Raw genomic sequence first — 16,485 nt, 5'->3', positions numbered from 1 at the left:
CTCTCACCTCATTCTTACTGAATTAACTTCCTTCCTGCATATAAAATAGTTTCTAATTTGAACAACCTCTTTCATTTTCAAGATTCACCAATTCTCAGTCCAGCTAATTCTGCAATCAATTTAAGTGGAGCTCAGGACCTGACCCGGAATAAGAATGTTGTGAATCCACTGGCTTTATCTTTGCAGGTGGTAGGGAAGACTTTTGCTGCAGGTGATGTTTTCCTCACTTATATTTCTTTGATAAATATGGTCTATGATAGTATGTAGTCTATAAGAGACTTGTGTGAAATCTCATTGACAAGTTGTAGAATTTGTCCGTTCTACAGTTAGGCATCAGAATTTATCCTGACCACTTTTATTCTTAGTCTGTTCCAACAGTTCTTGCAGGATCTACCTTCTGGTTAGATTATAGATTTGAACAAATGGAATCCAAGTTTTTACAGTATTAAAAAAGTTAATAAAAATTATGGATCCTGGCAGTAACCAGCATGGTTGCTAAAACCATCAGATGAAGGGCTGATGGACAACTTTATTTTTTTTAAGATTTTATTTATTTGACAGAGAGAGAGAGGACGAGAGAGAGAGGACGAGAGAGAGAGGGAGAGAGAGCACAAGCAGGGGGAGCTGCAGAGGGAGAGGGAGAAGCAGGCTGTCCGCTGAGTAGGGAGCCCGATGTGGGACTCCAGCCCAGAACCCTGGAATCATGACCTGAGCCGAAGTCAGACACTTAACCGACTGACCACCCAGGCACCCCAATGATGGACAACTTTATAATTTGAGAATTAGGTTAACAACTCTTGAACCCACCGATTGATCTTAACTTGACAAGAAGAGAGAGAGCCGGGGCACCTGGGTGGCTCAGTCATTAAGCGTCTGCCTTCGGCTCAGGTCATGATCCCAGGGTCCTGGGATCGAGCCCCGCATTGGGCTCCCTGCTTGGAGGGAAGCCTGCTTCTCACTCTTCCACTCCCCCTGCTTGTGTTCCCTCTCTCTCTGTCAAATGAATAAATAAAATCTTAAAAAGAAGAAGAAGAAGAAGAAGAAGAAGAGAGAAAGCCAGTTATTGTGTGTCTGCTGATGGAAGAATATGACAGTATTTATGAGATACTCTTGCCCAAAAACCCAAACCTAAATCTGAGCAAGCCTCTCTATCTAACAATTAGTATGTAGGAAATAGAGGGGATGTTAAATGACGCCATAGATAGCCAATCAGCAAAACTCAGAAAATGAAAAATTCTGCCAGATTTTCAGGAAATTAATTGGAAGAAAGAAAAAGAAGGGGAATCCTATAGATTAAACTAGGTTCCAGGAGGGAAAAAAAGGTTGCAACTGATACTCTACAGAGTCTGGAAAACTTCTCAGCAAAAATGACATCATCCTAAATCTCGTTGCAGTATGACTTTATCCTGATTCAAACAAATTATTTTTAAAATTTGTGAGACAGTCCATGAAATGTGAACACTAACTGACTATTGTTATTATATTAACAAATGTGAGCTTTTAAAAAGTGGGTTTAAGGGACATAAAAACTAAATTCAACGTGTAGATCCTTTTTGAACCCCAATTTGAGGAAGTCCACTGTAAAAAACCATTTCTGAGCTAACTGGGGGGAAATTTGAACACTAATGGGATATTTGGCATTAAGAAATTATTAATCACTGTCAATTTTAAGTATAATAACGATATTATAGTTATGTTTTTAGGAGCTCTTTTAGAAACTCATACAGAAATATTTATGAATGAAAGAATATAAATAAGTTCGCTTCAAAATAATCTAGAGCAGTATGTGAGTATGTTGTGTGAGGAGGAAGAGAGACAAAGTATCTTAATCTATATTTATCTAAAGCAAGATCAGCCATGTGTTGATAAATGTTGAGGCTGGGTGGTAGGTATGTAGTTTATTATATTATTCTCTCTACTTTTGTATATATTTGAAAATTTCTAAGATACAAAGTTAAAAAAAAAAAAATGTTCTCTTTCTTCCACCCACCATCTCCAAAGACATCACTGAAAATGATTCTAAAAGATCTCTTGGGATCCTAGAAAATTATTTTTAGGTGACATTTCATTTTAAAAAGGGTGCTATTCTGATGGTCGTAGTCTATTTTACACCATGGGGCTGTCGTGTCAGTGAGATGTCTTTGAATCCTGGAGGGTGAGGTTGATGGTATGGTTGCAGCATCACGGAATACAGTGTGCTGCCCAGCCCCTGTTCTGAGTGTTTCTCTCGTGTGTTACAGATGCTGCTAATGGAAACAGTAGCCATGGTGGAAAGAGCAGTGCATCCAGCTCCACTCCAGTCCGCCCAGGGAATTACTCTTTGTCACCAAGACCTAGCTATGCATCTGGAGACCAAGGTACAATATCCATCTTAGAGTTTTGAAATAATGCATCTTAATTATGGAAGAAGTGCTATGGAGTTTGGAATGATGAATTATCTGACAGTGCACTCCTAGTTTTTCCTTAGCTTCTCATCCAAGGTTTTGAAGGTTTATGATTGGTGTGAACAATAATGGTTAAATATCTTAGTGATTTACAAGGATGAGCCTAGCTAGAAAATAATGTTGAAACAAATGTATAAGGAAGTGTCTTGAAAAACCATGAGCTTTGCTGACCAGAGTACAGCGATCAAGGTTCCTCCTTATTGCGTGACCCTGAGCAAATCTGAGCCTTCCTTTCACCAGATACAAAATGGGTATAACAATATACTTATCCTACAACTTCACAGTGTTGTTGATAGAATTAAATGAAATAATCTGGGTAAAATTGTGAAAGGTAAAACAGCGTACAAATGTTAGGTGGTGTTGTTAGGGTGACTTTTTCTAATTTTATCTTTACCTCTAGAAGAGTGGCTCAAACTTTCTGAGTATAATCAAATTAAAGGCTCTATGTTACTTTGAATTCTCTCCTTTCTTCCACTACTAAGGACAAGGCTCATCTTTCTTTTTGTCTTCAGCTACCATGTTCATTTCTGGGCCACCAAAGAAACGACACCGGGGATGGTATCCTGGGTCACCTGTCCCACAACCTGGTTTAGTTGTACCTGTTCCTACAGTTCGCCCTCTTTCAAGAACTGGTAAGATTTCAACAGAAGATGGGTTTTCAGTTTTCAGTTTTTTTGAATTAGCAGAGGTATCTTCTACTCCTATTCTTTTCCTGAACCTTTGAAGATAAATTTCCTTAACCAACCATTGTGTCCAGTATTATGTAAGGAAATTTATCATAGCTGATATTTTGTCCCCATCACATCTGCCTTCCCTAAAAGTGCATGTGCCATCACAACAGATCTTAATTCACCACCTGGCTTTGTTTGGAACCACAGTATCGATAAACCATTCTTTATGTAGGGCATGATGCTACTAACCCACCATCATAGGGCACAAATGGGCTTGCTTTGCCATTTGTGGTGTTAGACATGTTCTCCTGTTATCTGGTTCCTTTTATTTCTGGCCTGGATGGCTTAGTCTGTGGCTAGAAACCTGAAAAACCAACTGGTTCTCTTTTATAATAGCCAAGCCATGGCCATTGGGTACCTACTGGTAAATGTTTAAATGCTGGTCTACCTTGCTGTACTAAGCACCGACATATGTAAATAAACCAATTCTAAGGCATAAATGGGATTCTTTAAAAATTTAAGTTTGTTTAAATAGTTTTAAAGACTACATAGTGATGCTGTATAAACAAAGAATTATGCCAATATGTTACTGTGTTTGCCTCTGGGTAGTACTGATTAATGATGAGTTTATTCTTCTTCATTCTTTTCTATATTTTTCAAATTTTCTATGATGAGTAAATAAACCATGATAATTGGGATGGGGATGGGGATGGAGGGAATTAAATACAAAACAGAATCCAAAAGATTGCATGTGGAAAAACAACTAGAAGAAAAAACTAGTTATCTTCAGATGGTGTGATTATGATTGGGGTTTTTTCCTTCTGTTTTTCTCACTCTTAATTTTATATAATAAACATGAATTACTTTAATTAAAAAAAAAAACAGTGAACCGTTAGGCTTCTAAAACTTCTCTATTAAAAGTATTAAGACTATGTTGATTTCAATGGTATTTCATTTAGCTTTCATGTCTAATCCTTCTTGTCAAACAACTTTTTTTCCAGAGTCCCTTTTATCTGCCCCAGTTCCACAGACCCCATTAACTGGAATTTTACAACCTCGACCCATTCCTGCAGGGGAAACTGTAATTGTTCCTGAAAACCTGCTGAGTAACTCAGGAGTTAGACCAGTAATTCTGATAGGTAAGGGAAAGGAATTCCAAGTTGCCTGTGTCTGCTGGGATCTGAGACTGTTTCTCCATTTCAGTGTTTGTGTATTTATCCATATGTTCATGCATATCTTCGTTTATCCATATATTGATTTTTTCAGCTTTTATTGGTCAGGTCACTCATGCTGTTAAGCATGTGACTGGGAGTAAGGGAAAGTCTTTTTGCCCACAGGGAGCACTGTTTTTAGTGGGGAGTCTGTCATGTAAATAAGTACAATATTGTGAAACTTGAGCTAGTAGAGGTTCACAACCAAGAACTCCAAAAACTCAAAGGAGAAAGAGCTTAACTCTGCCTGGAGGGAGTCTGAGAAGATTTGTCAGAGGTGATGTTTCAGCTGGGTCCTGAAGGGAAAAGGACGTTCCAGTCAAAGGGAGCCAAACCACAGAGAAAAGAAACAAGCTGAACCAGCTTACAGGCCCACTTTGGGAGAACTAAGAGGTCCCAGAGTTGCATGGGGAAGCGTCAGTGAACTGCTCATCTTTACAGAGTCTGAGTCCTTCCGAACTATAAGTGGAGGTATAGAAATTTAGAGGCCCCTAGAATCCAGGACTAACTTAGTGTTTTTCAGACCCACATCAAGAATGAGCTTATCCAGGGACTATCCTAGGTCAGAAGGAGACTTCCTGCTTTACCTCTGGGACTAAATAGTTGGGGTGTTTAAGCCCCACTGGATCTTTAGGGTATGTCTATATGAGGTGTTACCTGCTTCTTTGGGTTGACTTGAGCCTACAGACATGGATGGTTTTGCTTCAAGTCCTGTCCTTTATCAGGCTGTCCTACCCACTGCTCCTGGGCCTATAGGCACTGGGAGAATCCCAGTTGTTTAAATTCCATATGGTCAGGACCTTTTTATTAAACATTTGAGTGGTGTGCATAATGGAGCTAAGCCTTGGAAAAATATGTAGAACGTGGGAACCCTTTGGTGTCGGCCTTTTTGAAAGTCTCACAGAGGGACTGCCCCTGTTTTTAACCACACCACCAAAACAGGGTATATTTTCAATATATTTTTGTCCTATCTACTTCTAAGATAATTTAAGGCTATTTACCGACATTTGAGAAGAGAACATAAAAATAACTAAGATAGCATGAAGGGTAGGAACCTGCAAGTACCTGTGACTAAAAGAATATTGCTGGTCATCAATGAGTTTGTTAGCTTCTTAAAATGTTTAAGAAAACCTCAGGAAATGAAATAATGTTATTGTGGTTTGTTATCTGGCTTCTTATGTGGAAAGAAACTTGATCAAGAATTTTATTGGAAAATATTTTATCATTGCAGTTTTGCCAAAGGACACAGAGATGTTTTGCAAATTTTCATCAATCCTCTGTGGCAGATATATAACATGTCCCTTCTGTGGGAAACAGATGGTATCATCTGAGTCTTTTGCTTCCTGTTCATTTGATTTAATATAAGGGTAGAATTTGGAAGCATCTGAGGGAATTCCCTAGAATATTTGAGTGATTTTGTTTGGCAGCCATCTCAAAGGGCAGGAAGCTTTGTTCAGCATCTTTGATCCTAGTTGGGCACGCGTACCTGGTTGGACCTGAAAAAGAAATGTTGAACTTTATTGACCTGCTTCTATTGGGGCAGGCTATGGCACTTTACCCTATTTCTATGGAAATGTTGGTGACATTGTTGTGAGTCCTCTGCTGGTGAATTGCTACAAGATTCCACAGTTGGAAAACAAAGATTTGGAACACTTAGGGTTGACTGGCAGCCAACTCCTGAGCGTGGAAAACATGATTCTTCTGACGATACAGTATCTTGTGCGGCTAGGTAAGCGATTTTCAATAATTATTTGGTGGTGATAATTTTTATTCTTTTTTGCATCATGCTTTTTTCCTTTCTTTCTTCACTTTCTCACATTCATCCACTTGTCCATCTCTTACTTTACCCTTTTCATTTCTAATATTCCTTTCCTTCAACCCTACCCTCTATGACTGTTCCCTTTCTTTTCCCATTTCTTTCCCACTCCTTTCTGCCATTTGCCTTCCCTCCACCTCATTTCTCTGACCTCCCTAGCTTCTCGCTTGCCTCTTTGAGTCCTAGAAGAGGTAAATTGCGCCACCTAGTGTCCAGTCTCATGATGATCCTAAGGTCTCCAGAGTAGTTCATACAGGCAGAACCGCAAAGGGCTGGGCCATGGGCACCCTCCTCCCTTGGGGAGTTTGGTCAACCACCCTTCCGAGAAAGTGCAGCTGTCATCTGGAATGCAAATGAGGCCATTGCCTTAGACAATTATTTTACAGTTTTCTACTTAGCCTTTTTATCTTGTTTAGCCACTGTCCCTACATCCATTTTTTTTCTTCTCCAGCTACACCCCTTTGATGTAGTCCCATCATGTTTTCCTTCATTGAGGCAGTATCTGTGGACCTCCCTGAAAGGCTCTTTAGGCTGTAGGGTAAGGGGGATACATAGGTCATGAACCCTTCACTTCCTCCATTTGGTAAGTCCTCCTGAGCTCCATAGTGGGTGTATGCAGGTGCCCTGACAATGCTGTCAGTGGCTCAGCAACATTTACATTGCAATGTCCTTTATTTTGCAAACTGCAGCAGGTCATCTAATATGCAGCCTAATTAAACACTCACTCTAGGACTTCAAGCCACTGATTTACTTAGGAAAATGCTCAAGATGTAAAATTATACATAAGAAATTTTATCTGCGCTCTTGTGAATTATTTTAATGTTTGAAAATAAATGAAGTGTTAAATAATGAAAATACTGGGCTAAACAATGTTAAAAACAAAACAAAAGCTTCAGCCGGCCAGATTCAGTCTTTGGACCATCAGCTAGCAACTGCGGCTGTAAGGCTTGGTGCCCTGAGAATCTGAAGGCCTGCTTTGACATGAGCTTTTGAAACTTGCAAGGCTTCGGATATCTCACAAACCACTTTGATGATAAACCTAGGACTTGCTAATCATGCTGATGAGTGGGTAATAAAATTATAAAAACCACCTGTGTCTGCAGCTCATTTGGTGTCATAATTTTAATTGCTACATACACTGACTTCGACTATATTCCGAGATCTAAAACCAGCTTCTCGATGCATCCAGAATTCATAAAATGAGCCCGCATAGAGTAATGCTATTGGCAAACCAAGCCAATCAGTACAGCATTTTTTTTCAATCTTAATAACAATTTAAAATATCAAAGTCTTAAGTTAATTAAATGAACTAAATGGTCAAAACAAAATGTCTCTTCTCAAACAACTAAAAGCTCTTATCTTAAAAAGAGAGAAATCTCCATTCAATTAGACCTCTCTGCCTGTGGGATCCGTTCTTTCTAGAGTTTTACTGACAAGCAATTAATATATCTCTCAATGTGCAACATGAATGGCTATTTCTTTTTCTTTTTTTTTACCTAAATTTTGTATGTGAGGACAGCTCTTCTCCTCAGCAACTTTCTTCTGGTGTCCTTGAGTTTTTGTTTGTTTGTTTTGCCTCCAAAGGTTTTGAAGAAGGCAGCAAGAACATTTTTTACATATGCTATAGATTATAGATAGACTTTTAAAAAAAAATCCAAGCTTTTAAAAGAACAGGTCTAATACTATGATGGCTCACTTACCTGGACATAATAGAGAAGAAGAAAAGCAAGATTCTTCAGAAGGAAGAGGCCTTTAACTACAGTTACTTTAAAAAAAAAAAAACAACAATCTGTTATTTCACAGCCTGAAAATCTTTTGAAGTAGAAAGTAAGATCAGCAAATCTGGTGATTATTGGAGGGCTCTGGGTCTGTTGGAACTTTGTCTCTTCTTATTTAGGTAGCCCTATCTGAAAAGCCATAAGAACTGATGCCTAGGCTAAGCTGAGTTACTGGAGATCAGCAGTTGATGGGGGAAAAATTAGTATTATCAAGCTTGTGGGAAGCGGAGAAAAAGCTCCTGCAATTTAGCCATAAAGGCTGAGGATGAAGAAATGATGGGAGGTGATTGGAAGCAAGGCATTTTGCTCTCTTGCCTCATTTAAACTTTGATACATTTTCCTCTATTTCTCAATTCTTAACAATAATCCAGTCAAAACTCTGTAAAGTTAGTTTTGAGGCAATGGAAAAATGCTATGAACATGTTTCATAATTTTATATTCCCAGAATACCTTTAAATTTGAAATTGATTATGCTGAGAACATGTTACTCAGTCATGGTTTGGAGCGGTCTATGGACACACCTATTCAGGCTTCTGAGCCTTCAGGTCTATGAGAGGCTGTAGGGAATGGCAGCAAAGCCACTTGCTTTTGAGCTGTCATTTGTTCTGATGAAAGGAAGCTTTAAATGACAGCCACCTTCCCTTCATCTCATTTGTACTGTGCATTTGTACAGTCAGGGCAAATCTATACACTTGGAGCTCACTACCTAGCATGTACCTAGTGACCACTAACCATGATGCTAATTTGATAAAGCAAAACGAAGACAGAAGAAGCCTTGGTGGCTCCCAGGTGATAAGAAGGCATCCACCTCCCTCTAGCAAGTGACTGGGTAGGACATAAGAAATAGGAACACAACGTAAGCATTGCAGGGTTCTTGCCCTCTTTCCATGGATAGCAGAAAAAACTCTGAGGGGATTTTAGTCTCCCTCCCTCTAGCCTTTAACCAATCATGGAAAAACATATTTTCTCCAATTTAAATTATTTTTAAAATATATAATATTTTATTTACTTTTCCGTATCCTGAAAATATAACTAAACCTTCATTTTCTTACTTTCCCAGAGAATATGGGTAGGGGCCTGGGAGGCCACTTAAATCCCTATTGAGGAAGGAAAGGTTTCTGACTCACTCAAGGTGCCTTCTCATACAAAAGTCCAGTCCCTTAAACCTGTATTCTTTCCCAAGCCCTGGGTTCTGAAGTTATTGCTTGATCTCAGGTCACAGGCACTGAGGGGTCTAGCAGAGCCTGACTTTCAAATCTCAGGTCTGCACAGCAAAAGAAATGAATGAAGAGTGAAGTGAGCATAGTCTCACTGGTTTCAATTTAAACTAAATGTAGTAGGAGTTCATTTGAGTCACTTGGATGTCAAACATTGACTTGCTTGTTTTGTCCTAAAGACTGGTTGAGTTTCTAAAGAGAATCAGAGAAACAAAATCCCCCTAATCCAGGGACTGTAGGTCACCCATATAAATTTAGCCATAACCGCAGCTGGAGGAGAGGACCAAATGCCATCCTTAACAACCCAGAATGCTGGGGAATAGCTAGATGACAGTGACATTCTCTATCGAGGGAAAGTGTGAGGCTCCTAAATATAAATTAGAAGTGAAAAATAGTTAAACTTAATTTTGTTACGGACAGTATTCCTAAAATTAGGTACAGAGGCAATACATTAAAATGTTTTTCAAGGTAGCGATAGATAAAATGAGAAATGATGAAACCTAAAGTTGGTTATATGCCAGTAGGTTAACTTCTTCCTTCATGAGTCATTAATCGTGTTGGTAACAACAAATTTAACAATTCAACAAATATACCACCTTCAGTGACCATCCCCTAAGGCATATAGTGGAATTGATACTGACTCGGAGTACATCCTCTTTTAAAAATATCAAGATTAGGGTGCCTGGGTGGCCCAGTTGGTTAAGCGTCTGCCTTTGGCTCAGGTCATGATCCCAGGGTCCTGGGATCGAATCCTGCATCGGGCTCCCCGCTCAGCGGGGAGTCTGCTTCTCTCTCTGCCTCTATCCCTCTCCCCTGCTTGTTCTTGCTCTCTCTCTCTCTCTTTCAAATAAATAAATAAAATATTTAAAAAATATATCAAGATTAGCATAAAGGAGAACAGAAGCCTGCATTTGTTTTTGATATTGACACAGAGAGAAGGTAATTTCACAATGGAAAATGGTTAGCAGGAGCTCCATGCTTGTGGCCACAACAGGAAACAGCTCTTTTGCCAGTGGAATAGGGTGGGCTTAGAAGGGCTACACACTAGCATGTGTGTGTGTGTGTGTGTGTGTGTGTCTGTGTGTGTGTCTGTGTGTTTCTCTTTTCTGGCTGTGATTTTTTTTTTTTTAATTCTAGCTGTAATTCTCTTCAATTTAGGTCCTGATCAGATACCTCTCAGGGAAGAATTTGAGCAAATCATGCTGAAAGCTATGCAGGAATTTACTCTGAGAGAGAGAGCCCTGCAGATGGGGGCTCAGTGTACCCCTGTGTCACCAGGACAACTCCCCTGGCTTGCGAGACTAATCGCCAGTGTATCTCAAGACTTGGTTCATGTGATTGTGACCCAAAACTCTTTGGCGGAGGGCATTTCAGAGACATTGAGGACTCTCAGTGAAATGAGGCACTATCAAAGACTACCAGATTACGTTGTGGCGATTTGTGCATCAAAAATCAGAGGAAATGAATTTTGTGTGGTAGTGTTAGGTGAGTAATGTTTTGGGTTTGTTTTTTTTTTAAATCCATTCATTTAATTATCTGTCCATTTGAAAAATATTTATTGGGTGTTTCAAGCATCCGTGTAATTAATCTCTAGTTAATTGCTCCCATTTGTGTTCTTCCTCCTAATTTTAACTTTTGTTTTTGTCCTCATATCACATTTTTGTAGACCTTAGTTTGGCTGGTGTCCCTGTCAGCTGGTTGTGGGAGAATTATTTCAAAGCATGTCCTAGTAACAGATACCCTTGTCTCACATAACTTCTGTCCTTAAAAGGCTCTGGAAACGTTACCACTCTAGCATGTGATAAAGCCATTGCCACAGGTGGCCTAAGCCAGTGAATCAAATTTGCCAGGAAACTTACCTCATGTATTCGCCTCCTCACTGAAGAGGATACTTAATGTTGTAACATTGACTCTAAAGAAAAGGTTCAGAAAGTTGAAACATTACAAAATGTGTTTTTGTTTCTTGTGCTGATTTTCTCTCAGGCACCATCATGAGTAGCCAGCCATCTGGACTAAATTTGCTTTTTTCCTCTCTAGTGATGGTTCTCACCTATTCCTACCAAAGAAGCCAAGCCCCCTCACTTTGGCAAAACCTGCCTGCCCATGTCATAAATCTTTTTCAGAAATCTTCATCAGAAAGTATAATACATTAATTTTTTAAATTTTCATTTGTAAAAACAACTAAACACCATACGTTTGTGTTTTTAAGACAGATATTCATAATGACCATGCAAACACAATTTTAAAGGTCTTTCACATTCCTCCCTAGTCTTTAAACACATGTGTAGTATGTTTTCACAGTTACAAACATAAGGTATATCATTTTTGCCCTTGATCATCTAACATTTTATTATAAACATTTTCTTTTTAAAATAGTCATTTTAAATACTGAATAATTGTCCATCTTTTGATGTGCCATAATTTCTTTAACCAAATCCCTGTAGTTACATGCTTTAATTGTTTCCAGTTTTTGCTGTTACAAATCATATTTCAGTGAACATTTATTCACTGGGTGCATCACCTCCTCTCCCTCTCTTCTGCAGGTCAGCATCAGTCCAGAGCTCTGGCAGAGAGCATGCTCACCACAAGTGAGTTTTTGAAAGAAATTAGTTATGAGCTCATCACAGGAAAAGTCAGTTTCCTGGCATCGCATTTCAAAACCACATCATTAGGTGAGTGGTTGTAGGATTCAGCAATAACGCCAGCCTCTAGCTGTGTGATTTTCTGAATTTAAATCTTAGCCCGTCAAGGAGATGCGTGTGGAGCCTTAAACTCGCCTGCTGACCTTCCCTCACTTGGAATGGTTTATCCTCAGTATTTTGTTACTGAGACAGCAAGGCGTCCAGAGGAGGGCACATGGGCACTAGTACGGAGGGCCTCCGCTCAGCCACAACTTAGTGGTGTGACCTTGAGAGAGATTCTGCCGCCCCGGATCTCAGTTCTCTAATATGTCAGATGGAGATAGAACGATCCCATCCTGCCTGCTCTGAGCATTATGGAGGTCAAGAGAGCTACACCACGTGAAAGCATGTAAATCGTAAGCACAATACAAACGAGGGTGGCTCTGGCTTTAGAGATGCTGCCGCGGACATGGCCAAGTGTACACTCCACCACGAAAAGCTGGCTGACTGACAAATCTTGATGAGAACCCAGCTTAAGGGCCCAGTTTAGAGACTGATACAAATGTATCGTTCCTTGCAATCTTCTTATCTCCACTTTATTATGTGATAGGTGATGACCTGGACAAGCTGCTAGACAAAATGCAACAGAGAAGAGGAGAGAGTGTGGTTACCCCTTTCAATGGAGATCTTAACGAGTGTGTGTCAGCTCAGGAGGCTGCTGCTATGATCCCCACGCAAAACCTGGGTAACGTCACCTCAGACCAAAAGGAGGAAATAGAAGCTAAGTCATTCTGAGGGTTTTGAGGTCTTGTGTTTAGAGTCACAGACTGTGACAGGCTTTTCCTCATTATCTACATGATAAATATGGCTCAAATTAAAAATGCCTTATGATGGGGTCTGGGTCCAACACCTTGTTCTTAGTAGATGTCTCCTAGAATTAAAATCAAAGTTGAAGACTTTATGATAAGCAGATTCTCTCTCTCTCTCTTTTTTTTCCTCAAAATTTCTGGGGTCCTTGGTGTACTCTCCTTAGCTCCACCAGCTATGCCCAGAGAGCTGTTGGTGCTCTCTGAGGGCTACAAAGAACTGCTTGAAAGAATGTAGAATGCAGTCCGTGCAGGGCTGCTGGCTCTCCACACCCTTCATTGACTCTCTGACATGTAAAACACACATCATCTCAGGGATAGCAAGGCATCCCTGGCAGGTCGCACAGCAATACCAAGACATCGTCTTCCCTACAAGCTTCCAGGATGCAAAAAAGGGTAGTGGGAGGGGAGCCTGTGTGGCTCAGTCAGTTTAGCATCCAACTCTTGATTTCGGCTCAGGTCACGATCTCAGGGTCCTGAGATCGAGCCCTGCATCGGGCTCCTGCTCAGCGGGGAGGCTGCTGGAGATTCTCTCCCTCTTCCTCTGCTCCTCCCCACACCCCACCCCCGGCACACTCTCACTAAAATAAATAAATAAATACTTTTTTTAAAGGGGAGGATGGGGGCACCTGGATGACTCAGTCAGTTAAGCCTCTGCCTTCAGCTCAGGTCATGATCCCAGAGTCATGGGATCGAGCCCCGTGTCAGGCTCCCCACTCCGCAGGCAGGCTGCTTCTTCCTCTCCCTCTGCCTCTCTCTCACTCTCTCTAAAATAAATAAAAATCTAAAAATAAATAAATAAAAAGGGGAGGATGGTGGGAGCAGGACTAGGGAGTTCCGTCATTAGATTGGATTCCTTTATGTTCAGATTTCTTCCCCAATTCCCCCATTTGATAAGGACAATATAGGAGAGCACCGAAAAAAAGAATAGGACAAAGGGTAGACATCCATAAAGCTGCTGCTGACAGCCTTCTAGCCTTCCCTTAATAGGAATGTGTCATTTATGTATTAGGATTGCCTCAGCAATAGAAGTAGCATGGCTTGGCGTTAGCTCAGTCATAAAAACAAATTCAAATGCATGCAATATTTTTTTTAAGTAGGCTCCATGCCCAGTGTGAGCCCAGCACAGGGCTTGAACTCACCACTGTGAGTTCAAGACCTGAGCTGAGATCAAGTCAGATGCTTAACCGACTAAGCCACCCAGGTGCCCCCACAATAAAATTTTTTTACCTCTACACTTTATTTGATGGTAAAGCAATCACCTGGATGATCTAAAATGTGTTCATATTATTTTTGAATTATTAACAAAGTTAGAATTTAAAAATTCTCAGAGTACTTACAGATTTCCACGTTCATATCCTTGATTCCCTGTTTAAGAAACATTGCTTAAAGATATATTAACAGTTCCTCGAAGTTCAAAATTTGCTACGTTAAGTTCTTCAAAGTTATGCTATCATCTAGGTTAGTCCCCACCTATCTAACCTGTGATATGAAAGAAATAATAGCCTATCAAAAGACAGATTTATTTTCATTGGTAATCTTTGTGGGTCAAAAAACATTCTATTAGAAGTTGCAGCTTTAGGCTTTTCTAGTGGGTTCTCTCAGCCACTTGTATAAATCTCCACTAACTGTCAGGGTTTCCTGTGGCTAGGGTACTCGGACCACCGTCTTTACCTTGGCCACATTGCAATTTGATTTAATTTGATTTTTTTAAAGATTTATTTATTTATTAGAGAGAGAGAGAACAAGCAGGGGGAGTGGCAGGCAGAGGGAGAGGGAGAAGCAGGCTTCCTGCCGAGCAGGGAGCCTGACGCGGGGCTTGATCCTAGGACCCTGAGATCATGACCTGAGCCGAAGGCAGGCACTGACTGAGCCACCCAGGTGCCCTGTGCAATTTGATTTTAGAAACATTAATTAGTGCAGGTTAATTGGAGCCTTGTGTGTTCCAGTCAAACTTTCACCTGTGTTCCTGATAAAAAGCAGCCTTGTAAAGGAGTATTAAATGTTGCCTGCTCAAGGATTCATCTAAGCCTGTCTAGTTAATTGTGTGTGTGTGTGTGTGTGTGTGTGTGTGTGTGTGTGTGTGTGTGTGTGTGTGTGTGTGTATGAATGTATGAGATTGATTGCTTGGTTATAACTTGTAATAAAAAGCCACTGGCATGTTTAGAGTGTCTGGGCAGTGTTCTTTTAATGTATCACCTCTCGAGTGAGCAGCTGGCCCTGTTACGAGCCAGGTCTCTTCAGATAATAGAGGAGTCAGCACCGGAGTTGGCACAACCACCCACCACTGCCAGGTCGTAAGCACTGGCAGTCAAGCGGGAAGAAAGGTGAAGGGGTGTGTCTGTGACCTGTGTTATATAGTCCCTGGGGAGAAGAATTTCAAATCAAATGTTGCAACTGACATGTTGGAAAGGAAATGTTTACTGTGGTGCTGTCCAGAAAAGTGCAAAGGAATTCGGCATTAGTATGGTTACAGCATCAACTCCTTCCCTGAATTCGGTCTGGGCTCGGGCTCCTGACCTGTGCTGATAGTCCTAAAGAACACTGGAGACTCTTGCTTCCCCTTTCCAGAGATGGGGAAGTCCCAGCTCCCACTGTGAGAATGTCGTCTGTCCCGACATTTCTGGGTGGGGGAGGGGTGTTGGGTAGTGACCTGTGAGATGATCCATCTATTTTAAAAGAATGCATTTGTGGGGCGCCTGGGTGGCTCAGTCGTTAAGTGTCTGCCTTCAGCTCAGGTCATGATCCAGGGTCCTGGGATCGAGCCCCCATCAGGCTCCCTGCTCCGCGGGAAGCCTGCTTCTCCCTCTCCCACTCCCCCTGCTTGTGTTCCCTCTCTCGCTGTGCCTCTCTCTGTCAAATTAATAAATAAAATCTTTAAAAAGAAAAAAAAAGAATACGTTTGTAAAATTACCACATCCACTCTTGATCACATCCTTTCAGCCAAGTTTTCAGAGAAAATAAGCAAATCTATTAACACCCAACAGAGAGTGAGAATAGAATGCTTGGTATAGAGCATTACCGTGTATGTACGTTGTGTGTCCCCCATATGGATTCATAGTGGCCATCAACAGAAGTGAATTAATCTTGTTCTTATGACTTTTTTTATTTTAGATTTAGATAATGAAACCTTCCAAATTTACCAACCACAGCTAACGGTTGCCAGAAAACTCTTATCCCAGGTGTGTGCAATAGCAGACAGTAGCAGCCAGAGCCTAGACCTCGGCCACTTCAGCAAAGTGGACTTTATCATCATTGTCCCAAGATCGGAGGTTCTGGTCCAGCAAACTCTTCAACGGATTCGACAATCAGGTGAGACTGAACTTTCAAAGAAGACCCAACAGCGATCCAGCCTTAGATTCCCTCTGCCTCTTGCTTTTGCTTAATCCAAATGTTTATAGGACAATTCCATCCTTTTTTACAGTAATACAAAATCAGAAGAACACTTTAAACATTATTTCAAATTTATCTGTAAGTTTTCCCTCAAAGTACTCTGACCATTTTCCCTCCTACGTCAAGGGTAAATCGATGTGCACGCTGCCTGATACTGTTAAGTCTGTGATGTAATTTGTAGACTAGAAACTGGCCGTTCATTTATGAAGAGAAATTTTTTCAAGTCGGGGATAGCCCTGCGTGGGGTGATGGGGTATGTGCCACCTGAGCTCCTTATATGGCTTGGGTGGGTCCCATGCTCATAGGTGGCTTCTTAGATATTTAGCACATTACCAGCACATTTTCAAACTAGAAACCAGATCACCGTCCCTCATGTGAACAATGATAACACCTCCTTAGAAAAATACGAAGTTACGGGCACCTGGGTGGCTCAGTTGGTTGAGCATCCAACTTTTGATTTCAGCTCAG

The 16,485-nt window shown here is 40.7% G+C and overlaps 1 protein-coding gene and 1 long non-coding RNA gene across 6 annotated transcripts in view; one reads left to right on the top strand and one right to left on the bottom strand.

Annotated features, from left to right (window-relative positions):
* The window catches only part of GREB1L (GREB1 like retinoic acid receptor coactivator), a 268,214-nt gene that overhangs the window by 179,599 nt on the left and 72,130 nt on the right, over nt 1-16,485 (top strand). For all 5 annotated transcript variants that reach the window (XR_013443367.1, XM_078060543.1, XM_078060541.1 and 2 more), the window contains 9 exons: nt 83-211; nt 2,241-2,357; nt 2,957-3,076; nt 4,117-4,254; nt 5,870-6,055; nt 10,296-10,622; nt 11,681-11,809; nt 12,369-12,503; nt 15,739-15,936. Coding sequence is in view for 4 of the 5 variants with exons in the window: in XM_078060543.1 (XP_077916669.1) it covers nt 83-211; nt 2,241-2,357; nt 2,957-3,076; nt 4,117-4,254; nt 5,870-6,055; nt 10,296-10,622; nt 11,681-11,809; nt 12,369-12,503; nt 15,739-15,936 (1,479 nt within the window). In the remaining variant the exon portion in view is untranslated. The remainder of the gene's footprint in view (nt 1-82; nt 212-2,240; nt 2,358-2,956; nt 3,077-4,116; nt 4,255-5,869; nt 6,056-10,295; nt 10,623-11,680; nt 11,810-12,368; nt 12,504-15,738; nt 15,937-16,485) is intronic.
* On the bottom strand, nt 5,517-8,166 carry LOC118527441 (uncharacterized). The gene is made up of 2 exons (XR_004913115.2): nt 7,843-8,166; nt 5,517-5,822 (listed from the first exon to the last, which is right to left on the bottom strand). It is a non-coding gene; the product is annotated as an uncharacterized LOC118527441 (long non-coding RNA).

The sequence above is a fragment of the Halichoerus grypus genome, chromosome 13, assembly GCF_964656455.1.
Source record: "Halichoerus grypus chromosome 13, mHalGry1.hap1.1, whole genome shotgun sequence".
In the NCBI taxonomy this organism is placed as follows: Eukaryota; Metazoa; Chordata; class Mammalia; order Carnivora; family Phocidae; genus Halichoerus; species Halichoerus grypus.
The sequence above is the reverse complement of the archived record's forward strand: the minus strand, read 5'-3'. Positions and strand labels throughout refer to the sequence as shown.